At 46.8% G+C, this 27,440-nt stretch overlaps 1 protein-coding gene across 1 annotated transcript; it reads right to left on the reverse strand.

The window, feature by feature from the left end:
* Positions 1-9,399: 9,399 nt before the first annotated feature.
* Positions 9,400-10,098, reverse strand: LOC100278996 (uncharacterized). The gene has a single exon (NM_001152073.2). The coding sequence runs from the start codon at positions 10,014-10,016 to the stop codon at positions 9,600-9,602; it is 417 nt and encodes a 138-aa protein (NP_001145545.2). The 5' UTR covers positions 10,017-10,098; the 3' UTR covers positions 9,400-9,599.
* Between the last annotated feature and the right edge of the window lie 17,342 nt (positions 10,099-27,440).

A 27,440-nucleotide genomic window follows, 5' to 3' on the forward strand; every position in this document is an offset into this window, starting at 1 on the left:
TTTAAAGAATAATACTTGCCTAGAATGCATCTAGGAGATATCCATGGTCATATAAAATCCTTTTTAGGGAATTTATATGTACCAAAATATGCTTCATCAAAGTGGTCAAAATTGAGTACGCTTCTTAGAAAACCATGTACCAATGAAGTTGGTAGCATTACCCATAAGAATTATGAATGTATTGGGTAATCATCACTACGAAGTCTAGTAATATAAAGGAAGAAGAAAAATGAAATATAGATACACTTGGAAAATTGGTCATACTTGAGGAGTTATTTTTTCAAGAAAAAGGACATGAAGTCCATAATTAAAAAGAAAAGAAAAGAAAAGAAAAGGGACATACAGTCCTGTTGCATATGACTAGTGCAAGTCATCATAAGAATAACTCCCCAACTTTGAATTTATGGTATATGTACTTATCATAATAATGGCTAATTATCTATTCCACGGCATTAGGGGGAGGAAAGAATACTTGAAATAAGAATGCTGGAAAATCACTCGAAAAGCCAAAAAAAAAGGATCCCCATGCAAGATCCACACTAATAAGAAAATTAGAAAATCAAGAAGCCGAAAATTCACATAGAATATTCTTGTGCAATACCAATAAGTAAATTGGAATGTCAAGAAGACATTGAAATAAAGTATTGAACTGCCATTTTGTTTTGTGATTTGTATAGCGTGATCAAGTCGCACTATTGTTTAGTGCACTAGAGAGGACTTAAGTACCATGAATGGTATTCCTCATCCTATTCTGAGGCCTCAAAGAAAAGGATAGGAAATCTAGTCACTCTAATCCCAAGTACCCGGGGACGCCTGGAGAAAAATGGATAAGAGAGCTTATCACAGCCTAGTCATGAAACACCCCAACGAAATAATGGGGAATCAGTTGAGAGCTGGTAACTGGAGAGCAGCCTGCTAGCGAGGCGCCTTCAGGATATGAATATTACCGGTAAATGAAAGAAGAGAAAGCTGAAACAAATATGAGCTCATCATCTATTAATAAAGGAGCTTGCTACCGTATTGAGAAATATTAGAGTAAAGCAAGATTAAGTGCATAAAGCACCCCCATGACAAACGACCGTGAATTCTGAAAAGGAATGGTAATACTTGAACAAGAACAATAGTCATTATGTATCTATCATATAATGCAGACTATCTTAAAAGGATGGCAATCACTGTAGCAAGGATACAATGACCACTAGCAACTCAAGGTCTTGAAGATCTGTTTTTCCTAATCATGGCCATTATCTCCTTTGTAAATATGTTTATCTCAGTGGCAGAAATCAACTTGAAGTTGAATAAAGGGATGGTTAAATAAAGAAAATATCTAGATTTGGACTTTGTATATATTTATAGGCACATAGAAGTGTCTTTGCCCATAACCTAGGAAAGGCAAATAGAATTAAGCATAGTGTAACTTCGAAAAGTTACCACAAGTATTGAAAGAATGATGAAAAGAAGCAACCATACTCGAAGTATGGGCAAACCACAACTTAGGCATATAGCTTGAGGAATGCTTGAGTGAATATTTGAAACATATACCTTATCATGCTGAAAAGGTTTCAATAAAAATGTGTATTATGAAAATGCTATTAATTGGTCGGTCATTTGTGAAGAACCTAGACCTATAAGAACCTAAGGATTAGGGGGAGGAAATACCATGCCGATACACCATGAAGATAACACAAAAGGTAGACACTATGTGTCATCGTGTTGGATCGGTAATGGCACTAAGTATAAGTAAATACCTTGTGTATGGATCATGAATGTCCTCCAATACATCCAAAGGGTATAGAAATTTTGAATTAAAGATCAAGACATGAATCTAAATGTGAATATGAATTCCCTTTGTGGCAAATCAGAATTGAATTAAAGTCAGAAAGTAGACCTTTGTGTCAACAATGACAAACTCATATGGGAACCAAAGTCTAGCATAAAGATTTTGTGAAGATGTATACTTTGAATAAGAAACACTCCATGATATAAGCATTGTGGATTAAGAATCCCCACTACCAACTTATGAAATAAAGAAGCTTGTGTTGCATAAGTAATGATGGGATATGTGCTATGTATGAAAATCCCATTAAGGTATGATCAAGAAGGCATATGATGAACCATGTTAGAGTCTTGCATAATAAAGCACAAGAGGATCTTGTAGATCTCCATTTAAGCATTGCATCCATTATTGAAAGGACGAACTTGAAGCAATTATAAAGGACTTAAAAGTGTGGTTATCAGGGGGAGAAATTTGCATACTCCTAAATTGAATCTTGAGCATGAAGTTCAAATACCTAATTAGATTAAATGAAGAAAAAGGAGATTTGCACGCTTTTCCTCTTAAGTGAGTTTTCAATAGAAGTTTCTCACATAAGGTTTTTAATGAGACAAATCATGCAACACAGCAAGCGTGAGCCATGTACTCTTTCTCCAAATTTTTCCCACTGGGTTTTGTGGAGTTTTGGGACATGTGCATCTCGCGGCAAGAGGGCCAAGGGGGAGTGTTAAGAAACCAGTTTGGGCCCCGAAGGCCCATGTGGCCCATCTAGCCGAAACCCTAATTCTACACTATATATAGAGGAGAACACCACCATTTGTTGTAACCGGTGAATAGAATAGATGAATAAGAATATCAGTGTCTGACATATCTTTGTGTCTCCTGTGTTTATGAGTTAAGGAGCCTTTGGACTACACTCCGTAGCAAAGGGTTCTTAACACCTGCCACCTTCTCCTGGTAGCACGGGTGGCGTGCCCCTGGTTGGGGTAGAGGAAGCGATGGCCAGTGGCGGTTGCGCCAGGGTCTCGGTTGCCTCCAGAGGCAGTGCCTCCCTGGGTCGATCATTGGCTTCTGTGGTGCTGGGGGCAAAGGGGACAAAGGTGATCCAATTGCGCTCGGAGTGAGCGGATGCCTAGAGAGATGTCGCCCGCCTCCAGGAAGAGGGATCCTAGATGCAAGGGACCCTCCGCGAGACGAGTCTGTGGGCTAAGGAGGCCAAGTCACCCTTGAAGAGGGAAACGTTTGCCTAGAGAAGGCGGACCTAGAGCTTTCGAAAGAACGCAACACAGTCTAAGGTCAGTGCATTTCCTTGTCCTTACGTTCTTTGACTCTGTTCTTCGTGGTACGTCATCCCCTTCCCTTTTCTGGAGCTCCAGAAGATGCTCTCCCAAGCCCAAGATGCCTCAAAAGCGGCACAAGAGGCGAAGGCGGCGATAGAGACCAAGATGCGAGAGCTTTTGTAGGCTTGAGATGATGTCATTGCTTCAATAGACCGGGCAGTGGCTGAGCACTTGGATCGGTGCACCAAGCTCTAGGATTTTCATTTGGTTGTCAATAGGGTGTGCGCCCATCTCCCACCCATGCCCCCGATGGAGGTACCCTTAATCGACCAGTTGCGAGCGTTACCTAGCCACATGGAGCGTATCGTAGCCGAAGGCGTCTTTCATGGGGGCGGCATGGCTCTGGGGTAGATGGTCTCCCACTTCGACGAGATCGATGTCGTCGTGATCGTGGAAGGCTTTGCCACCGGTTGGAGTGATGAGGAGCTAGATAGAATTGAAGATCAAGTGTGTCCCCACGCTCGATCGCTCGGGGGTCTGGTAGATGTGAGGACTTTTCTGACTGGTCCTTGGAGTCTTGCGCTACCCTCCGGTGGTCCACCAACTAATGCTTGAACGGTCACCTACTTTGGGTGTTTTGTAATAACTTGTTTTGAACGACTGTATGGAACTGTTGTGTGAATGTTGCTTCTATCTTGAATTTTTGTCCTAGCTTTGTCGTGGTTGATTCGGTCTTCTGGCACTATTGCATGGTATGTGCTTTCCTTGGGAAGTATTCCCTATTTCCTTCTTCTTGGAGATAATTGCTGGCACTCTTACCTTCATGGAGAATTGCGCCTTGCTGATGGAGTGTCTGAAGGCACGTGGCCCCGACCTAGTAGGGCTGGGCTTCTCTCGCGTCTTTGCTCGCTTGGCTGTTCCACCTCTTCCTGCTCCTGGCGTTGGTTGTTGAGGAGGTGTCGAGCGTCGTGGATTTCCCTCATACGATCCTTCGTAGGGACGTGGCCTCTTGGGGATTGGGAGGGTTGTGCCCCCTGCTCCAAGATGAGGTCGTCCATGTGTCGTAGCTATCTGCACCGGTGGGAGCCTGCCGATCGATCTCGGGCCACTATACCGTAGCCTTCTCCACCAGGTTGCGGAGGTTTCGGTACATCTCTCTTGCCTCTGATTCTTCGGGAGCGGGGATAGACCAAAGCATCATGGCTGCTACCGCCATGTTTTGTTTGGGGTTGAGGAACTACTGTGTCCCATTGCTGCTTTTCAGTAAGCTGGTCGAAGACCTTTCTTGCCTAGGGTCATTCGACCTCGAGGCATTTTCGCTCGATTTCGTCGTAAACTTGATCGAGCTTATGGATGAGGGCATCGAGCTCTTCTTGCTACTGTCGAAGGGTGCTCGTGAAACAGGATGCATGCTTGGCGCTGGCACTAGTACTCCTCCTAGTTGGGGGGTTCATCACCCCCTGTCGTCGTCGTTTTGTGATGGTGTTGCCACGAAGCAGGCCCTCGCTGGTGCCTCATCGGCGCCGGAGTTGGTTTCGATTGAGCTATGGCTCGAATAGTTCCTCGAGTAAGTCAAGGATGGATACCGGTTGGTGACCGATGACGACCACTAGAGTTGATGGCAAGGCTCCCGGCGCCTCTTCTTGATGGCATTGGTGTGCCTACTGAGGCGACTCTTCAAGGCGGTGGCACGCCACTTTAGGCGTCGCTTCTCTGCGTTGCTTCTGGTGGAGCGTGCGGGTGTGCCCGAAGAGACAAGCACGTCAAGGGTGGTGAGGTAGAGATCGCCGTGGTGATGGCGAGGAAGTCGAGAGTGTCGAATGTGATACGGCTCCTCGACACGAAAGTTTCGCCGCTAGTGAATGTCAATGAGTGGGCCATCAGAGTGATGAGTGACTACTGGCATGCTAAGAGATCCCCTACATGGCATGCCAATTTTCGTGGTTTCAGAAACCATGGGGCAATAAGATTTCTGTTCGGCGGGAATGCTAGCGCGGACTCACTCCGAATGGTGAGTTGCTGGGACTCGAGCGATGGATTTTGAGACTATGGGTTATACTGGTTTAGGCTCATGCCCTACTCCAGTGTAGTGCTGATCGTAGTATTGCTCTAGAGCATGTTACAACTAGTGTGCTTGTGTGTTCAGAAAAGAGAGGGTCCTTCCCTTTTATAGTTCATTGGCTGGACCTTACCATGGAGACTCGTATTCTAGGGACTTCTATTTACGGGACTTGCGTCCTGCTAGGAGGAGCTTCCTAGTGGCCCTTGGTAGCGTGGCCCCCTCTGATGCTCCCCGTAGGGTCGCATGTAGCCATACTCCTAGTCTCCTATCGTGGTGTATTGTCTTATTTGCCCGTCGCATGGGTCCCCTTTCGCCAGCCTTCCGCTGACATTCTCATGGTAGTGTGTGGGGGTCCCGCAGGTCAGCTACATGGAGCAGGTGGGTATCGTGTGTCCTTGCCTATCATCACGAGCATGTGTCACTTGTTAGTGTGTGTTGGCATACACCCGATATGGTGTATCTGCTGCGCACTACCCAGTATTCGGGTGACTATAGAAGCTACAATGCTTTTATCATCAAGTTCGTTCGGTCCATCGAAGCTGTGGGAGCGTGTTCTGGGTCGTACTTAGGGAGGTGTGGTCATATCTTTAGCGACTTCTCAGTGTGCCCATCTCGGGTGACTAGTCATGGTTCGAGATGATATGTCTTGTCTTAGTAGGCGTGGACTTTGTGATGTTTGAATTGGGTTTCCATCTTGCTTCTTTTCCATGCTTAGGACCAGGATGGTCATTCTATCTCACGAACTTATTTCGTAGGAGCCTGATCGGTCGCTCCGCTACACGGACTTGCCCAGTAAGGACTTGGTCGGTTGCCTCGCATCAAAACATTGCTTAGAAGGGACCTGATCGGTCGCTCTACCTGTCGGACTTGCTCAGCAGGGGCTTGGTCGGTCGCTTCGCCTTGCGGTCCTGCTCGGCGGGGACCTAGTCGTTCGCTCTGCCTCGTGGACTTGCTCGGTAGGGACCTGATCGGCCTCTCCGCCTCGCATCCTTGCTCAGTAGGGACCTGGTCGGTCGCTCTGCTTCGCGGTCCTGCTCAGGAGGGACCCGATCGGTCGCCTTGCCTTGTTGACTTGCTCAATAGGGATACTTTGGTCGGCAAGAAGGTTTTATGGGCGTAACTCCCTCGTTCCTAGGTACCTAACAAGTGTTATCGACTTACGCTAGTAGATCTTGTACTAAATATTGTTGTTGGCAAGATCTGCTAGTTATACTATGTAGTTTCAATCTATTTATATCATTAAGCTTCATGCTATTAGATTGATTTTACATTGCTAGGTGCATATTCCTTGATTGGTTGGTACAAATGTGCATACGACAACTCAGGACATCGAATCACATCTAGCACCATGTCTTACATGTTTAGTTTCATTGTTAACTCTGGATGAATTTCTTTGTAGGTGCTAATCCATGTTCAGGTGCATGATCATTAGCTTACAACAACAAATATTCCTATGGTCACAGTCATGATCATCGTCTTGTAGTAGAGGATGTTCCTAGGGTCAAGGCACTGCGGTCCTAGAAGAAGACATCGGTAGAGCTCACACCAAAGTGCATTTTGATGAAATCGGGGTCAAGGACGGAGGAGCTCTAGTGGAGGTGGAACATGTCCGAGGAGCTCAGGAACGGTGACGCTGTGTGTCTGAGAGTCTGAATGGTGGAGAGCAGAGGGTGTGGCGGGGGTCATTGATGGGTCGAAGCTGGCTACAACGAGGGCAACGCGGCTAAAATTCATCATTAAATGCTGAGGTGCTCTATGCGTTCAATGCACGCTCATCTAGGAAAGAAACGATGGGCGAGAAGGGCTGGGGATCGGACGAGATGCTCGCGATCAGCTGACGAGCATGGGAGGTCCGATCGAGCCTTATGGGGGCAGGGTTAGCGGCGGTGTGCGTGCTGATGAATAGTAGAGATGACAAGAAAGACATGGTTGTCAGCAGTTTAGATTCGATGCGTGAAGGGAGGGCACCGACATGAGGGGTCTGTGTGTCAGCGACTTGGACATGGCATATGAGGGAGTGGCACTGACATGTTGGGTCCGACTGTTTGTCACTCTGACCCGACGAGTGATGGAGGGCACCGACATGTGTGTTTTGGCTATCATCAACTCAAACCTAACGTGTGAGGGATGGTGACCATAGGTGGGGTCAGTGAAAGGGTGATGGGGGAGAGCACGATCGTGTGCCCTATTGAGTCAAATGCCCTCTCGATCGACCGATTCACTATTTTCAAGTGAAAGGGTGATGGGGGAGAGCACGACCGTGTGCCCTGTTGGGTCAAATGCCCTCTGGGTCGACTGATTCACTGTTTTCCCTTTTTCCATTTTTATAATTTTAATTTAAGTTTGATTTCCATGTTCAAATAAATTGTGATCCAAATCACTTCAAAAAATCATAAATAATTAGAAGAGCACTTTAGTAAAGTTTGATCTCATTTCTTGGTGAGGATTTTTATACAAAAATAATGTTTTCCCTTTCTGTATTTGAGGAAAACATATGTAAACTCATGTTTAAAGGGAAAAGAAATCAAATTCCTCTCTAAAACTTGTGACATGTGTTTGTGTATTCATAGTGGTTTTGTGTCATACAAAGGTAGAGTGTTACAAGCTTACATGTATGTTCTACTTATGGACCCTACCTATCATCAGGCCTACTGCTTCTATCTCATTGTGATCTCATATCTAAACAAACACAAACTCTATACCTCATAGCCATGCAATGCACATGGAGCGCGCATCAGTGTTAATCATTTCTATTGAGGTGACCTTCCAAGCTAGGCCTCGCTGAGTGAGGACATGTGCCTTAAGGGGACTAGTACACCATAATAGAATCTCAGTATGGTTCCTTGTACTTTTACTACATGTAAGTATATTCATACTACCTAGTCATCGCTATAGTATTTTTTCCATTCCTTGGTAAAGGGCATGATTGCCTGACCTGGTATGGCATTAAATGTGATGGTAGACCTACACAATGGCAACGAGTACATCTGTAGCCCTAAGAGCATGTCAGGTTGAAGGTATAACCATAACTCATATAATAATGTAGTTTGAAGCATTACTTATCTCCCCATTTGTAGTTGTTCCTGTCTAGATTTTATGTTACGTTTGAGGACTTTCTCGAGGTGATTTTCATACCAGTTGGTGGGACATGTATGATAAGTTGTGTCTATGGGTGCCCAGGCCTGTGTCGCTTGGTATGATGTAATTGGTACCTAATGTAGCCTTTTGTACTTGATTGTGTTTTATGGTACACTTTGTGTGTGCACGCTCAACTATAGGGTTAGTGCACACACCATATTGTGGTCATGAGTACCCTATAGCCTAGTCGTGGCAACAACATGTGTGTCAGGGCTTGCAATATCGCCCATCACACATTTCATGCTTTGTACCTAAGACTTATCTACTAGACTATCGCTAAGAAATAGTCTATAAACCCTTAGATGTGGGATCGATTTCCTAGGGATATAACATCCATGGTGGCCCCTAATCACATCCCTCTATCTTTGCAAAAAAGATTACACTTCGAGCCCATGCCCCAAAGTGCCCACATCTCGATTGCCCACAAAGTACGAGATCAGAGACTCTTCAGGGAACCTAGCATCAACGGATCCTAAGCAGCTAAGTGGTGTAGTGTATAGGGTTTAGACTGTCCTAAGCATCCACAGTCTTCTTATCATCATAGAACATGAGGGGCTCCGAGAACCCATATTTACTAGCGTTTAGGGACAATGAGGGGCTCCAAGGACTTAGGCTTATAAGTGTCTCAGGACAGGTGAGGCCTGAGGACTTATAAGAGACCCCCTGATGAGTGATGCCATGCGGGTATAGTCTCATGGATGTTCTAGGACATGGGGGTTGTGGACTTATTCTTTGGTCAATGCATTGTGGCACAAGGTGCCTTAGAGACTTAGACCATTTTACCTTTGAAGGTCTTGGGGAGCTATGGATCCCGAGCCTCATGGCGTGTTGGTGACTCAAAAAGCCACCAACCTTCTGGCATTTGAGAATTCATCTCATCCAAAAACTTCTATAATATATCATTCAGTGTCAGGCCTCTCCCTTGGCTAGGGCTAGGAGAGGTTCTAGTAACTTGGGGGGCTAAGAGCGATGGCTCTATTATAGTGGACCTCGAAGTCTATCTTTCGAGCAGAAATTTTTGAATGCGTATTAGTGGCAGATGGATGAATGTCTGGCCTTTCCCAAACGTTAACAAGCATATGCATTTTCAAATATTACTTTCAAATGTTTCAGCTTGGCAATCACTTGCAAAACTCTCCAACTTAAAAAGACTTGCTTTTGAATTTCTTATTATAAACCCAGACAACCCAAGCTCATATATCTTAGAGCCTTTATTCTTTTGTGACCGAACTCATCAATATTATTCATCACCAATCACCATTGGTTATATAAATCAAGATAGATACGTAGCTAATCGTCTTCCATGCATATTGTCCGAGATCGCATCGCATCTCGCATCAAACGCTCAGCATCCATGTTCTTTCTTGACGCAGGTGCTGTTGCAGTTGCTTTGGCAGGTGGGGAAGCATGACTGGAACATACCTTGCTTGCATGCTTGGCAATCTGTATAGTCGTCATGGATAGAAAGGCAGGCGTTCTGGGCTTCCAAGTTGCAGTCCCGGCTGCAGGTGCCGTAGCTGCAGTAGGCCGCCTGGCACCCCTGGAGGACCTGCCTTTCGCAGTCCTCCCGGGCAGCCGTGGTGTCGTTGTCGCAGTAGCTTCTGCAGGTTGTGGAGTTGGCAGCCTCTGCAGTGCAGTTCGTATTGCACAGCGACCCACACTCGCTGCATAATGGCCCTTTGTTTGGATGCCCCATGGAAGATACGACCAGAATGGCGAGAACGGCGGCGGTGGCGCCGGCGCCGGCGGCATCAGAAGCCATTGCTGCAGAGATGGACACGGCAAGGCAATACCTAGATATAGAGAGGAGATAGGATGTCAATGTCAACGAGATTAATTGGTGCTCAGATGATTGAGCGGCTGATGCTATTTATAGGCTCCAAACTAATTAAGGGAACATCTAGCCTAAATTATTATATAGACGGGGTATCTAATGTATAATTAAGGGTTTTAGTGTTGTATATACAAGTTGACTTGAAGTCGTCGAAGAGGAGAATATCATATTCACCTTTCACTGGGTTCCATTTTGATTTACAATCCGAGGTGAAGCTAAAAGTTGACTGGTCACACTTAACTCAGACAGGTCCAAATGTGAAACAATTGTAGGATCAAAAAATGCACATTCATTAATTCTCATTGCAGAGAACGTAACCACGCGTGCGTCATTTTTTATTTATTATGTGCTAAGAATATATTTGAGAAAGATGCAAAGGGTTTCGTTTATTAGATAAAACAACATGTAAATTTTGGTATTAAGCTTTTAGGTTGAACCGGCTGATGCGAGAGGAAATTAAGTGGTGAAACTGAGGAGCTCACAATGTTACTGACAATCAAGTGTCTAGCTAATGGAGCATTAATTTTTAACAAAGTCAGAGGCAGTAGAGATAACTCTTACAAGTAGATCGAAGATTCACGTGGAGTAACATGCAGTGAGTACGACACTCAGTTTACTTTTGATGGACAACTTGCTTTTAGTCAACTGCGTGCATGTCCAATCCTGTGGCGTTTTCCCCATCTTGGTTGATACTTGCTAACTATGTACGGCACAAAGTTGACGAGCAAGAGATGGCACTCGGCATGGTCGCCGCTTCCGTGCTTGCTATCTTCGAGCGAGCTCGCGCGTTGTTCTCATGTGGAGCAGATTCTTTATGACATTCTCTATCTCATCTCCTATTTTAAATTTCTTTGTGCAAACATTATTAAATAATGTCATCTACAATTTCACATCCTCTATTTTCCACACTCTATCGGAGACAGTATCAACATTTACTTATTAGAGGTACTGTGTGCGAACAAGAAATACGTCACTACAATACAAGAGCTACAGTCATTTTCGACGGCCAGGAGCCACCAAAAATAGGGCGTTTGCCGCCGAAAATAAATTGTTTTCGGCAGCTTGAGGCCTATTTTCGGCGGTTCCTGGCCGCCAAAAAAAGTAGCCGAAAATAAGGTTTTATTTTCAGCGGCCAGCGTTCAGCCGCCAAAAATTTCGGCAGCATAACCTCGCTGCCACTAAACAATATATTACTCATATATAAAACAAAGAATGATATGCTATTAATCCCATCAGACTAAATACCACATACCACTAATATGGCAACTGTACGCCATACCAATATAATGTACTTATAAAACTAATAATATAATAGTACCACATATTAATATGAAATTAATGCCACAAATATAATATGCCCCTAATTATTGAACCACCACTACCGGAATAGGGCACTTTGTCGTGTGCCTGAAGCACTCGGCAAACCCTGAAAAACACTCGACAAAGAGGGCTCGGCGAACAGTACATCAGCAAAGACTCCTTTGCCGAGTACTTTTTATCGGGCATTCGGTAAAGTCTTTACCGAGTGCTAGACGATACTCGGCAAAGAAAACCAGTCGTCACGGAGACGGGTGACGGAGACGACGCTTTGCCGAGTGTTCTAGGTGACACTCGGCAGAGACGACACATTTGCCGAGGGTCTCCTAATACACTCGGCAAAGAAGTTACCTCTTTGCCGAGTGTCTGCCGACCTGCACTCGACAAAGGATCCACCAGTGGGTCCCTTTGTCAGGATGTTTATCGAGTGCTCTAGGAGGCACTCGGCAAAGCTTGCCTCTTTGCCGAGTGACAGGGTCGGGGTTCCCTTAGGTTTCTACACAAACTGCCTCACAACTTTCTCGAAACATTCTCAAATTTTTATCACAACCTCTATATATGGTATCATGACATGTGGACAAGTTTCATGATTTTCTGACTTTGTTTATGTTTTATACAATTTTTAAACAGTTGGATGGCAAGTTCACTGTCATGTTTAATGAGCATGGTGCTCGAAGTTTCCGGCCCGCTCCTAAAATCGATCGTAATTTGTGCTAAATAGCATGGATATCATTTTTGCATGCACGGTTTTTCAAGTTTCGAGTGACTTGCAGTTCAAATGTGAATTTTCCGAAAAAATTCAAATAAACGAACTAAATCTAATAGTTATAGAAAACACTTTTACAATTGTCCTAAAATGGTACATGTAGGTCTACATAGTGTAGGAACATACCACAAAGAGTTTGGTTGCCAAAATAAAAAAAATAAAATTATACTTTGCCGAGTGTCCAACTAGCTAGGGCACTCGGAAAAGCTAGCTCTGCCGAGTGTCAATATAGGGGGGCACTCGGCACAGAAGATTCTTTGCCGAGTGCTAGAACTCGACTCTCCGCAAAGATAACGGCCGTCAGCTTTAGACGGCGGCTGACGATCCTTTGCCGAGAGCCACGCTTCGCCGAGTGTGTTCCTGTGCCGAGAATCTTGCTCTCGGCAAACGCCGTCGTTACCGAGAGCAGGGCTTTGTCGAGTGCGGCACTCGGCAAAGGCTTCTTTGCCGAGTGCTTTCAAAGGTGTCTTTGCCGAGTGTGTTCCTGTGCCGAGAGTCCTGCTCTCTGCAAACGCCGTCGTTACCGAGAGCAGGGCTTTGCCGAGTGCCCGACAAAAAGCACTCGGCAAAGCGCCGAGCACTCGGCAAAGCCTCAGATTCCGGTAGTGCACATATACCACTAATACATTTATGAAATCGAACTAAACAATAATACTAAGCACACACTAATCAAATAAACACAATTACAAATATATACTAATTTTGGTGGCAATTAAATAACGGTTGCCGAAAATATGGAATAGAATACGCAAAAAATTTAACCTTTTGATGAGCTCGGCGGCGACGACGGAGTGGTGGTGGGAGGAGGGCTCGACAGAGGCACGGAGCCCGGGCGGCTCGATGGGATGGGGCCGAACGGGGGCCGTGCGGTGGGACGGAGCAGGGGGCGGCCTGGCAGGACTTGGCCGGGGCGGGGCGGGGCAAACGCAGCGGCGGGGCAGTGCGGTGGGACTGGGGCGCGGCAAGCGGCTGGCGGCAGCGCGCGCGTGAGATGAGAGAACAGAGAGAAGAGAGAAGAAGAATGAGGCATTCGACTGTTTAAAAAGTCTTATTTTCGGCGGCTAAGACTAGACCGCCGAAAATAAGTCTTTATTTTTTGCGGCTATGTCAGTTACCGCTGAAAATAGTTGTATTTCCGGCGGTCATGTCAACAACCGCCGAAAATAAGCCTAATTTCGGCGGCCACCACGCGCTGCCGAAAATTTGTCCTTATTTTTGGTGGCTGAGCTTAGACCGTCGAAAATAAGGTGGCCGTCGAAAGTGGTGTACAGTGCTTTTGTGTTAGACTGTCTCCAGCAGACTATGTAAAATAGGGGATTCGGAACTATAGATGATACTGTTTGACACTGTTTGCAGAGAGAAGTCTAAAATAGGAGATGAGATAATGGATGAGATAGAGAATGTGCTGGAGATAGCCTTAGATAGTGTTTGGTTTCAGAATATAGTAGAACGGAACCACTCCATTCTAGTAGTGAGACTGTTTGGTTCGAATCAAAGTAGAATAGAACCGCTAGGAATATCGTATTAAGATGTTGTATCTGTTGGCTCCTAGAAAACAGTCGGACTCGAGCGCTCGCCGACAGCGGGCTATAGTTATGACATTGTTTATTTACACTCATCAACCAAACATAGGATAGAGTCGATCCGTTCTGCTTCACTCTAGAACCAAATAGAAAATGGAGTGACTTCATTCTGACTGCCAAACATAGAACAAAACCATTCTATACTTAGAATACATAACAGAGTCACTCCGTCTAAATAGGCTCTTGAACCAAACACTACCTCGAACTGAGTAGTGAGCATGACGCACAAACACAGCGGTGCTCGAGACCCAGCGCGTGGTCCTATGGCCCATTTAGTCTAACGAGTTAATAAGGCCGTCCAATGATGATAGTGGTTTTAATTTTACCCAATAAGTGATTATAATTTGGCCCAGTAAGTTGTCAATGTCAATCTCCCTCCTCAGTTCAACATACTCGTAGTATACAAAACCTATTCAATTCTATGGAAAAGTTTGAATAAACTACAACATGGAATTCATATTCCAAAATGCTTTCACTATATAGAACTCCCCTTTGCCCCTGCACTTTTGTATGTGACATTTTAAGATTTAAAAGTTACCATCCATACGTCTTAAAAATATGAGTACAAAATGCTTCACGGGTCCTTATGGATTCTCATTTAGATCCTCAAACTAAAAAAAGTAATTTTCAACCCTTTGTGGATTATATTTAAAAGTAATCATTTGGGTCCTTCAACCAAAATCATAGTCGAGTAAATATTCAAATCCCACCATCACCACGTCGTCTCTATCCGTCTGTTTAGTTCCTTGGCTAGCTAAACAGAGCCTGGTTCAGAAGCTCATGCAGGCCGAGCCAAGCTTGTATAAGTGATGCAAGTAATATTTTGTATGACTGTTTGGTTGACTGTACATAGCTAGCCAGGATTTGGTGGGCACGTGTTTGGTGGGCACGTGTATAAGTGGATGCAAGAAATATTAGATCTTTGCCAGAATTTCAGTAATGTACAGGAGACGATTTATACAAGTACAATAATTTATACAAGTCTGACAAATTTGTAACTACAATTTAGTAATTAACACAAGTCGGCTAGTTGTAACAACATAAAATTCCAGCTACTATCAAATTTTGTACATAATTATATAGGAATATTATCAGCTACTATCAGCTTTGTCATACTAAGCTACTATCAGCTACTATCAAGCTACTCACTGCAGTGTACAAATTATGAAACCAAATTATACAAGCCTGAAAAATTCCAGTTTGACAGAGATAGTAGTAACAGCTACTACAGTACTAACAGTTTGACATAGATAGTAGTAACAGCTGCAGTGTACACAATTTACACTTGTTTCTTTGATCCAGCAAACAAGATTAGCCTCAGCTTTCAGTGACCACTATCTTTGCATACCAGGTTAGCATCATAGGCACATACCAAACTCATCAATTATTGTAAGAACAAGAGTATAATATCAGTTCTTAATCATCAACAATATCAATTCTTAACAAGAAAACAGGTGTCACACCCGGTTTTAGAAGGCAAACCGAATGCGAACCATGTACGTGCCACGATCAGCAATTCACGTACACAGCAGTTACATAACTGGAAATCATCACACGGTGCTCAAATAATAACATAGAAGGGTAATGATAGTCGATTACATCATACGTCTGAGACATCCACATAGTCTTTACAATAATCAAAGTGCGGAAACGAAATGTAGATAAACGCAGCCTTCACAGGCAGCCGACTGGGGGTTACCGCTAACCCTCGCCTAGAACTCGTCGTAATCTTGAAACTCCTGGAAGTCTCCTTCCACGGCTTCATCTTCTTCTGAGCAGTGGTTGCAATGAGGACAACCTGGGGAAGGGGGGGGGGTTTGGTGTGTAGAGCAAGGGTGAGTACACATCAACATAATCAGCAAGTATCCTGTTTGGCTGTAGTGGACTAGCTTTATGTGGGGGTAAGTCAAGCAGTTGCTTTTAGTTGGTCAGATTATTATTACTAGTAGAGAAAGCCAAGTTTTAGAATTAACCCACGTTATTAACCCAAACGTACTCCTTTCCAAACAGAAAGAGTACCACTTACCATTACCTGAGTCAATACCAAGAACCATCAATCTCATTGCCACCTGCAATCCGAACATGTCTGATCAAGTACCACTAATCACTGGAGCTCCCTTGGCCGCTCATAACCGCGAGCACGGCTGATATATCAGTTTTCATACACTCTGCAGAGGTTGCGCACTTTACCCACAAGACGTGATTTCCCTTTTTGCCCGGAGATCATGACTCTCCATTGATCACTACCAAGGTGACCCAGCAGGGTATCACTACGTAGCCTTTACAAAGATTCTCCAGGGCTATAGCCGCCCGTTAGGTTTCCTAAATGTACCGCACTCCTCCCCAAGGGGCGAACCAAACATGGCAGAGCGAGCCGCATACACCGAGCCCCATTGACGGCACGACGACTAACCAAACTACACCCCGGTTCCTCTAATTATTCATCTAAGGGCATCCCATTCCACCCTCATGGTTGCACTGTTTTCCCGGGCGATCATCCAACGAACAGGTCCTTACGGAGAGGCACTCGAGAAACCGCTTGAGCCCCCTTGAATGCCACAAGAATAACATCATAATAAAGGAGGGGGAAAACAGTGTATCATCGTTAAATCTCATCATGTTCATTGATTAGAGTTGAGCAATAGCATAAAGCTAAACAATAATAATCCAACCCAAATAGGTAAACAAGGACATGGATAACAAAAGCTAGTCAATCCTTAGGTATAAATGTGAAATGCGGGAGGTGAATTAAATAATGTATAGGACAAAGATAGGTCAAGGGACACTTGCCTCCACCAACCGACTGCTGCTCAGGGGCTTCTCTGCGAGTTCTTCGGGCTCCTCAACCAGATCGTTCTCTATGCGAGCATAAACATGCATACATCCATCCATTCGAATTAGGAAATAAACAGTACACCATACAAGAGAACAAATAGATTGAATATGCATAGAGTATGACATACGATATTGCATTCGCTATGGCTAGAAAGAGAAGAAAGAAGGTCTCGCGGTGGTTAAAGCTATACTCGAAGCGCATTACGGGTAGATACATAACTAATCATTACGTGATCTAATTCCATCGAGTTACACTAACAAGTATTAGCCTCATGCACTAATAGAATTATAATTATTTTCAATTGATCAACATTAAACGAGGTCCAAGATTAGCTTCATAAAATAACTAACGTAATCAATTTCTAAATTGAGTTTCTATTTCATTAATATGAACAATGTGATTAGCGCGCATAAAATACAGGGGGGTAGATGGGCACGTCTAGGGGTAGACGAGCGCGCCGGGGGCACGGCGAGCCGTGTCAAAGCACCGTGCGCACCACGCGAGCACGTGCGCGCGCAAATTCACGCTAACACGCCACGAATGAGCCATGCACCCGTCAGGGCTGAGCTGCGCACGCGCCGCGAGCGGCAATGGGGCCATGCTGAGGCCGACCGCGTGGGGCCGCGCGCTGTCCGAGCTCAAGGCCGCGCGCCATAGGCACGCCGGGCCGACACGCCGCGGCCGCACCGGGCAAGGGTGGGGCACGCCAAGGCAGGCGGGCTGCCGGGGCCGCGCCATTGCCGCGACGCGCTGGGGCAGGGGAACGCGCCGGGCCGCGTCGGTGAGCGCGCCAGGGATGGGGCAGGGGAGGGCACCGGGTGGGGGCGGGGCATGCCGCGCCGCCGCCGCCGCGGGGAGGGGCTGGGGCGTCGCGCCGAGGAAGGAGAAGGGGGGAAGCGGGGAGGAGGAGGGGGGAGGAGAGCTCACCGCACGGGGGGCGAGGGCGTAGGCGGGCGGCTGTTTTCGGGCGACGGCAAGCTAGGCGGGGGAGACAGGTCGAGCGGGGGGGGGGGGGAAGAGAGGGAGGGGTTTGGGGAGGGGGCGGCTGACGGGTGGGGCCCGCTGGGGAAGGTGGTGGCGGCGTAACCGCCGCGCGCGCACCACGCGCGAGGGGAGCGGGGGGGCGGCTGGGCCGCGCACGCCGGCCCAAAGCAGGGGAGGGGCGGTTGACGCCTGGCTGGGCCGCGCGCCTGGCTAGGCCGCAAGGGGAGGAGGGGGGAAGAGAGAAAAAGAAAAGTTTTTCCCTTTTAAAATCTATTTTCTGGATGAATGGTTTCACAGTTTCACTCAATCAAAACAAATGCATGGTTCGGCATGGTGCAGCAAACAACAGAAAGTATTTCTAGGGTTTTGCTTTACACGAGATCTCAAGCCGAATCTCGCTATAACTTTGGAAAAGATCAAGGCTTAGCGAGGAGAAAAGGAAAAAGGAAAGGGTAACACCCGAATTTGGTGAGTAAAGAAAAGAAAAAAATTCAACGCCAAAATTCGGGGCGTTACAAACCTATCCCCCTTAAAAGAATCTCGCCCTCGAGATTCAGGGTTGGCTAGCAAAGAGCTCAAGGTATTTGGCCATCAGATCATCTTCACGCTCCCAGGTTGCTTCTTCCTCAGAGTGGTGATTCCATTTGACTTTGCACATTCTGATGGTCTTCCTTTGGGTGACTCTGTCTGCAGTCTCAAGGATTTGTGTTGGCTTCTCAATGTAGGTCAAGTCCTCCTGGACTTCAAGACCCTCCACTGGCAACTGCTCTTCTGGCACACGCAGACACTTCTTCAACTGAGACACATGAAAGATATCATGCACTGCTGACAAGCCTTCTAGCAAACTGAGCTGATAGGCCACTTCTCCACGCCTTGCGAGAATCTGATACGGACCGATGTAGCGGGGTGCTAGCTTGCCTTTGACTCTGAATCTTCTGACTCCTCTGATCGGTGACACTTTCAGATAGACAAAATCTCCAACCTTGAAACTCAGATCTCTTCTTCTTGTGTCTGCATAGCTTCGCTGCCTTGATTGCGCTATCTTCAGATTCTCTCGGACCATCTTGATGTTCTCTTCAGCTTCAAGCAGAATGTCTGGCCCGAACACTTGCATTTCTCTAGGCTGATCCCATTGCAGTGGAGTTCTACAACTCCTCCCATAAAGCGCCTGAAATGGTGACATCTTCAAGTTGGCCTGGTAACTGTTGTTATAGGAGAACTCTGCATAAGGCAACCTCTTGTCCCATCCGGACTGATCTTGCAACGCATAGGCTCTCAACATGTCTTCGAGGATTTGATTAGTTCTTTCGGTCTGACCATCTGTCTGCGGATGATAGGCTGAACTGAAATTCAGATGTGTGCCCAAGGCTTCATGCAACTGTTGCCAGAAATGAGAGGTGAATTGCGTTCCTCTGTCTGACACTATCTTCTTTGGCACACCAGAAGACAAACGATTCGAGACATGTACAACTCTGCCAATACTTCACTGCTGTAGTTGGTCTTGACTGGTATGAAGTGGGCTGACTTGGTTAAGCGGTCCACTACTACCCAAATGGAATCGTAGCCGGCTCGAGTGCGAGGCAATCAGACTATGTAGTCCATACTGATTTCATCCCATTTCCACTGAAGAATTTGCAACGGTTGCAACAATCCAGCCGGTCTCTGGTGCTCTGCCTTGATCCGTCGACAACTATCACACATAGCCACATGCTCTGTGATTTCCCTCTTTATTCCGTACCACCAGAATTTCTTCTTCAGATCCTCATACATCTTCCCACTTCTGGGGTGTATCGAGTAAGCTGTCTCATGAGCTTCTTTGAGGATCAACTCCCGAATAGACTGGACATTGGGAACACACAAGCGGTCTTTGAACCATATCACACCTTCTGCATCTTCCCGAAAATCTTTGCCTCTGCCATCTAGAATCAGTCACCGGATTTCGCTGATCTTCTCATCATTCTTCTGTGCTTCTTTGATTTCCCGCTCCAAGGTGGGTTCTAACTCAACTGTTACTCCTCGCATAGTATTCAGAAATCCGAGGCTCAACCTGTCAAACTATTTGGCCAACTCATAAGGCATCGAACGAGCGACCATCAGATTGACCTGACTCTTCCTGCTCAAAGCATCTGCTACTACGTTCGCTTTGCCCGGATGGTAATGAATCTCCAATTCGTAGTCTTTGATCAACTCTAACCATCTTCGTTGCCTCATATTCCGCTCTGACTGAGTGAATATGTACTTCAGACTCTTGTGGTCTGTGTAAACATCACATTTCTGTCCATACAGATAGTGCCTCCATGTCTTCAGTGCATGAACCACGGCTGCCAACTCTAGGTCATGGATTGGGTAATTCTTCTCATGAACCTTCAGCTTTCGGGACGAGCAAGCCACAACTCTTCCCTCTTGCATCAACACGCATCCCAAATCGGTGTAACAAGCATCGCAATACACCAAGAAGGGCTTGTGCACATCAGGCAAGACTAAGACAGGCGCTGTAGTCAACTTCTCTTTCAGCGCTTCGAAGGCTTCTTGGCATTTCTGGATCCACTTGAACTCAATTTTGTTGCCTAGCAAAGCTTGCATTGGTTTCGCAATCTTTGAAAACCCTTCAATGAATCGCCGATAATATCCGGCCATTCCAATGAAGCTCTTGATTCCTCGAGCATCTGTTGGCGCTTTCCAGTTCAGAATGTCTGCCACCTTCTTCGGATCCACAACCAGTCCTTCTTTGTTGATTATATGACCCAGGAACAGGACTTCACCGATCCAGAACTCGCACTTGCTCAACTTTGCATACAGCTGGTGCTCTCGCAATCTCTGCAATACCATCCTCAAATGATCTGCATGCTCTTCTTCGCTTTGAGAATATATCAGAATGTCATCAATAAATACCACCACAAACTTATCAAGATAATCCATGAATACACTGTTCATCAGATTCATGAAGAAGGCCGGTGCATTTGTTAGACCGAAAGACATCACAGTGAACTCATACAACCCATACTTGGTAATGAATGACGTCTTCGAAATGTCTGAAGGTCGAATCCTGAGCTGATGATAACCTGACTTCAGATCTATCTTTGAAAACACACTGGCTCCTCTTAACTGGTCAAACAGATCTTCTATTCTGGGAAAGGGGTACTTGTTCTTGATTGTAACTTCATTCAGAGCTCGATAATCGATACACATTCTTCTGGTGCCATCTTTCTTCTCCACAAATAGGACAGGGGTGGCCCAAGGCGAGGTGCTTGGCCGGATGTATCCTTTCTCTGACAGCTCATCGATCTGCTTCTTAAGCTCAACCAACTCTGGTCCAGATACTCTGTAAGCTCTCTTAAAGATGGGGGTGGTTCCAGGAAGAAGCTCTATAGCAAACTCAACTTTCCGCTCTGGTGGCATACCTGGTAGGTCCTTTGGAAACACATCTGGGAACTCGGACACAACCTTGATACTCTCAATTGGGTCTGCTTCACTGCTATTGACAGCCATCTGATAACAACTTCCTTTCTTCGGTTCAGGCGGGACTAACTCGGTCACCATTTCCTCTCCTAGTGGGGACATCAACTTGATTGTCCTCTTATCACAATTGATAACTGTCTGATACTTATCTAGCCAATTCATCCCTAGGATGACATCTATTCCCTGAGTACCCATTACTATGAGGTTAGAGGTAAACACTATCCCCCTTATTTCCACACATACATTCAAACAAATGCTATCGGCTCGAATTCTACCACTGGCTGAGTCAATTTGAATGGGGGTTGACATGGTAGTTATTGGAAGATTATGTGCTTCTACCCATGATGCAGTAATGAATGAATGCGTTGCTCCAGTATCAAATAACACTTCTGTGATATGGGAGTCGACTGGAAACATACCTACTATCATGTCGGGGGTCTCCTGAACTGCTTCAACCTCCAAGTGGTTCAGTCTCCCATGGTTATAGCGTGACTAAGAGAGGTTGCCTGCTCCAGGCTGAGACACATTCTGCTTTGCTGGGGCATTGGGGCCTGACTGCTGCTGGGCTGCTTTCTTCGGACATTGCATCACCCAATGGCCTTGCTCTCCACAGTGGAAACATGCTCTGTTTCTGCCTTGAGATGGGGCTGCTTGACTGTTCTGCTGGTTTGCTAGGGCAGGAAGACGAGGTGCCTGCTGATTCTGCCTCTGGAACTGGCCTCCTCCTGACTGATTGTTCTGGCGATTCTGATGCTGATGCTGAGGATACTGCCTTTGAAACTACTGCTGCTGAGGTGGACGCTGGTTCTGCCTGAACTGCTGAGGTTGATTGCCTGAGAAACGAGGACGATTGCTGCTTCCAGGCTGAGGTCCACTGATTTTTCGCTTGCGATCCTCCATCTCTTTACGCTTACTCTCTGTCATGATTGCTCTGTCAATCAGGTGCTGGAATGTCGGGAAGGTATGATTCATCACCTGATACTGTAGAGGGTCGACCAAGCCTATCAGGAAACGATACTGTCTCTTGGCGTCGGTGTTGACATCTTCAGGAGCATAGCGAGACAGCTGCAGAAACCTGTCCCGGTACTCACTGACAGACGATGACCCTTGCTTGAGTGCCAAGAACTCCTCTTTCTTCACTGTCATCAGACCTGCAGGAACATGGTACTGACGAAAGCTACCTCTGAACTCTTCCCAGGTGATGGTGTCAGGGTTGGCATGGGTGACGAGATAAGACTCCCACCAAGACTGAGCTGCTCCTCTCAACAGACAGGGACCATACAGGACTTTCTCCCTGTCATCACACTGAGCTGTATGCAACTCTCGCTCCACAGTGCGCAGCCAGTCTTCAGCATCCATGGGGTCAGAAGAGTGAGCGAACGTTGGGGATGACCTCTCATAAATTCAGCACGCTTGTCCCTGGGCATCTAAGGCATCTGAGGCTGAGGTGGTGGTTGTTGCTGCTGCTGCTGAATGGCGGCCAAAGTCTGACCGATGGCCTGAACTGCCTGAGTCTGCATCAGGAACATCTGCTCGATGGACATCGGGGGCGGGGGCGGCAGTTGCTGTTGCTGGGGTACCTCATCATGCTGAGCTGCCTGCTCCTGCTGAGCACGCCTTCCTCCTCTGCGCCTGTTTTCTGACATCTGCAGAATGCAACCACACATCAGAACTGATCTTGCAAATCTTGCAGCATAAGAAAAGAGTATAGATTTCTCCACAACACTGAACAGATGAGCATCTTCACTGATCTCCAACACAGACCAACACAGCTTCTCAGATAAAGAGGAAAGTGGAATAAAAGGCTTCCCAACTAGACAACTAACTTCATTAACATAAAATAGGTAAACCAAAATGCAGGGGATACCCACACTCTGGTGACAGTCATTACAAAGATCCAAATCAAACATAGTTCATCATGACAAACATAAATGCACAGGATAAGCAAACTACCCTTTCTAACTAAGACTAACTAAAAGCAAGACTAACGCTAAGACTATAGCTTCTATGTATATATATTTTCGTATTAATTACAAGATCCGACTCTGACGATCTATGGTTCTAAATTTATCCTGGTCTTGCAGTCGGGGTTGCCATAAGACTGGTGTCCACGCCGAGGTGAGCGGTACGGGTGCTGAGTCCCGACGGGAGCAGGGAAGCCATTATCCAGGTGACGACGCTCCGCGTGCTCAGCCTGCAGCTGGGCGATCTCAGCACGAGCCCTACTCTGCTCGTCTAGCGCATGGTCCAGCTCCGTGTTTAGCATGGCGGCTAGGTTGATCGTGCTGCTGAACCTAGGATTGTCCTCACCAACAGGTGAGACAATCACGCCTCCTGTGCTGCCAGATGGACGGCGGGGGTAATACTTCAGGTTGAGACCGTCGGCTATCCCGCCGAGAACCGAGCATTAGTGCGAAAGCGCGCGCCGTGCGGCATCTTGCATGGCCGCCTCAGCTGAGTCCCGCTCAGAGATGGAATAGTGCTCTGAGTAGACCTCTGCACCCCGGAGACGGTTCTCCGGACGGTGCACCAAGCAGGTCGCCTCCCAGCGGTCCGGGTAGACCCCGCGACTGTGCTGGAAGACCACACAACGATACTTGATGGACTAAGTACGTCGGTCAAGTGCCCGACGTAGCAGGGTGCCGAGCGCATCGTGGAAGTGACACCCGCGAGCAGCGTCGCGAGTGATGGGTCGAGCAACCCATCCTTCCGGCTCCTGGTCAGCAGAAAAGTCGGTGTCGTGGCTCGAGCTGCTGTCGCCACCTCCGTCGTCTGGGTCTCCTCTAGCAGCTACTCCAGTGGCTGGGGCGCTCAGTGGTGGTGCAGGGGGCGCCTCCAGCGGAAGCACATGGGAACAGCTCCTCACAGACTCTATCTCCTGCTGGAGCGAGAAAGAAGAGCCCTGCTGCTCCTGTCGTCGATGCTCTTGCTCCTCATGCAGGCGGTGGTGCAGCCTCTCCAAGTGGCTGCACTGACCGGTCACGGGACGACGAAGCGGACGCTCCACGAGACGGGAGGGTAAGAAGGGGATGACAGACTTTCGTGCAGTGTGTCTAAGACGAGCCATCTACAAAAGACACCGTAAGCATAAGAGTGAGAACAGAACTAATATGACCAGCAAGTAAACCATAAATAAATGAAGGATTAGAATAAAAAAAAATTCAGCAAGGTATAATATATAGTAGAACATAGGTTTGGTTGATATGACCAACTTTTGAAGGGATACCAAAGTCAAGGCAGGGACAGAGGTCTATAATCCTTAGAACGACCATTCTACTCTAGGTCAGCGGTCCTACAGTCAGCACGGCTTTGATACCACCTATGTCACACCCGGTTTTAGAAGGCAAACCGAATGCGAACCATGTATGTGTCAGGATCAGCAATTCACGTACACAACAGTTACATAACTGGAAATCATCACACGGTGCTCAAATAATAACATAGAAGGGTAATAATAGTCGATTACATCATATGTCTGAGACATCCACATAGTCTTTACAATAATCAAAGTGCGAAAACGAAACGTAGATAAACGCGGCCTTCACAGGCAGCCGACTGTGGGTTACCGCTAACCCTCGCCTAGAACTCGTCGTAATCTTGGAACTCCTGGAAGTCTCCTTCCACAAATTCATCTTCTTCTGAGCAGTGGTTGCAATGAGGACAACCTGGGGAAGGGGGGGTTTGGTATGTAGAGCAAGGGTGAGCACACATCAACATACTCAGCAAGTATCCTGTTTGGCTGTAGTGGACTAGCTTTATGTGGGGGGTAAGTCAAGCAGTTGCTTTTAGTTGGTCAGATTATTATTACTAGTAGAGAAAGCCAAGTTTTAGAATTAACCCACGTTATTAACCCAAACGTACTCCTTTCCAAACGGAAAGAGTACCACTTACCATTACCAGAGTCAATACCAAGAACAATCAATCTCATTGCCACCTGCAATCCGAACATCTCTGATCAAGTACCACTAATCACTAGAGCTCCCTTGGCCGCTCATAACCGCGAGCACGACTGATATATCAGTTTTCATACACTCTGCAGAGGTTGCGCACTTTACCCACAAGACGTGATTTCCCTTTCTGCTCGGAGATCATGACTCTCCATTGATCACTACCAAGGTGACCCAGCAGGGTATCACTACGTAGCCTTTACAAAGATTCCCCGGGGCTGTAGCCGCCCGTTAGGTTTCCCAAATGTACCGCACTCCTCCCCAAGGGGTGAACCAAACTTGGCAGAGTGAGCCGCATACACCGAGCCCCATTGACGGCACGACGGCTAAGCAAACTACACCCCAGTTCCTCTAATTATTCAGCTAAGGGCATCCCATTCTACCCTCATGGTTGCACTGTTTTCCCAGGCGGTCATCCAACGAACAGGTCCTTACGGAGAGGCACTCGAGAAACCGCTCGAGCCCCCTTGAATGCCACAAGAATAACATCATAATAAAGGAGGGGAAAACAGCGTATCATCGATAAATCTCATCATGTTCATTGATTAGAGTTGAGCAATAGCATAAAGCTAAACAGTAATAATCCAACCCAAATAGGTAAACAAGGACATGGATAACAAAAGCTAGTCAATCCTTATGTATAAATGTGAAATGCAGGTGGTGAATTAAAGAATGTATAAGACAAAGATAGGTCAAGGGACACTTGCCTCCACCAATCGACTGCTGCTTAGGGGCTTCTCCTGCGAGTTCTTCGGGCTCCTCAACCAGATCATTCTCTATGCGAGCGCAAACATACATACATCCATCCATTCGAATTAGGAAATAAACAGTACACCATACAAGAGAACAGATAGATTGAATATGCATAGAGTATGACATACGATATTGCATTCGCCATGGCTAGAAAGAGAAGAAAGAAGGTCTCGCGGTGGTTAAAGCTATACTCGAAGCGCATTACGGGTAGATACATAACTAATAATTACGTGATCTAATTCCATCGAGTTACACTAACAAGTATTAGCCACATGCACTAATAGAATTATAACTATTTTCAATTGATCAACATTAAACGAGGTCCAAGATTAGCTACATGAAATAACTAACGTAATAAATTTCTAAATTGAGTTTCTATTTCATTAATATGAACAACGTGATTAGCGCGCATAAAATACAGGGGGGTAGACGGGCACGTCTAGGGGTAGACGAGCGTGCCGGGGGCACGGCGAGCCGTGCCAAAGCACCGTGCGCACCACGCGAGCACGTGCGCGTGCAAATCCATGCTAACGCGTCGCGAACGAGCCACGCACCCGTCAGGGCCGAGCTGCGCACGCGCCGCGTTGCGTGCCGCGAGCGGCAACGGGGCCATGCCGAGGCCGACCGCGCGAGGCCGTGCGTTGGCCGAGCTCAAGGCTGCGCCGAGCCGACGTGCCCCGGCCGCGCCGGGCAAGGGTGGGGCACGCCGAGGAAGGCGAGCTGTCGGGGCCGTGCCATGGCCGCGATGCTCTGGGGCAGGGGAACACCGCGCCACGCCGCCGCGGGGAGGGCTGGGGCGTCGCACCGCGGAAGGAGAAGGGGGGGAAGTAGGGAGGAGGAGGGGGGAGGAGAGCTCACCGCGCGGGGGGCGAGGGCACAGGCGGGCGGCGGTTTCCGGGCGACGGTGAGCTGGGCGGGGGAGACGGGTCGAGCGGGGGGGGGGGGGAAGAGAGGGAGGGGTTTGGGAAGGGGGCGGCTGACGGGTGGGGCCCGCAGGGGAAAGTGGCGGCGGCGTAATCGCCGCGCGCGCATCACGCGCGAGGGGAGCGGGGGAGGGGCGGCTGACGCCTGGCTGGGCCGCAAGGGAGGAGGGGGGAGAGAAAAAAGAAAAGGTTTTCCCTTTTAAAATCTATTTTCTAGATGAATGGTTTCACAGTTTCACTCAATCAAAACACATGCATGGTTCGGCATGGTGCAGCAAACAAAAGAAAGTATTTCTAGGGTTTTGCTTTACACGAGATCTGAAGTCGAATCTCGCTATAACTTTGGAAAAGATCAGGTCTTAGCGAGGAGAAAAGGAAAATGGAAAGGGTAACGCCCGAATTTGGTGAGTAAAGAAAAGAAAAAATTCAACGCCAAAATTCGGGGCGTTACAACAGGCCAGCAAATAGGTCTACAAATAGACCAATAAACAAGCCAACAGGGAAATGCATAGAACTCAAGAAACATCATTGTTCTATCCAAGTGTAGCATATCTCTTCTCAAACAGTGAAATGCATAGAACTCAGGTTAATCTAACTTAGGAAAACATCATTGTTCTATACAAGTGTAGAATATTTGTTCTCAAATAAGGAAATGCATAGAACTCAGGTTAATCTAACTCAGGAAAACATCATTGTTCTATTCAAGTGTAGCATATCTGTTCTCAAATAAGGAAATCCATAGAACTCAAGTTAATCCATAGAACTCAGGGAAACATCATTATTC

This window comes from Zea mays, chromosome 8, assembly GCF_902167145.1.
Source record: "Zea mays cultivar B73 chromosome 8, Zm-B73-REFERENCE-NAM-5.0, whole genome shotgun sequence".
Taxonomy (NCBI): Eukaryota; Viridiplantae; Streptophyta; class Magnoliopsida; order Poales; family Poaceae; genus Zea; species Zea mays.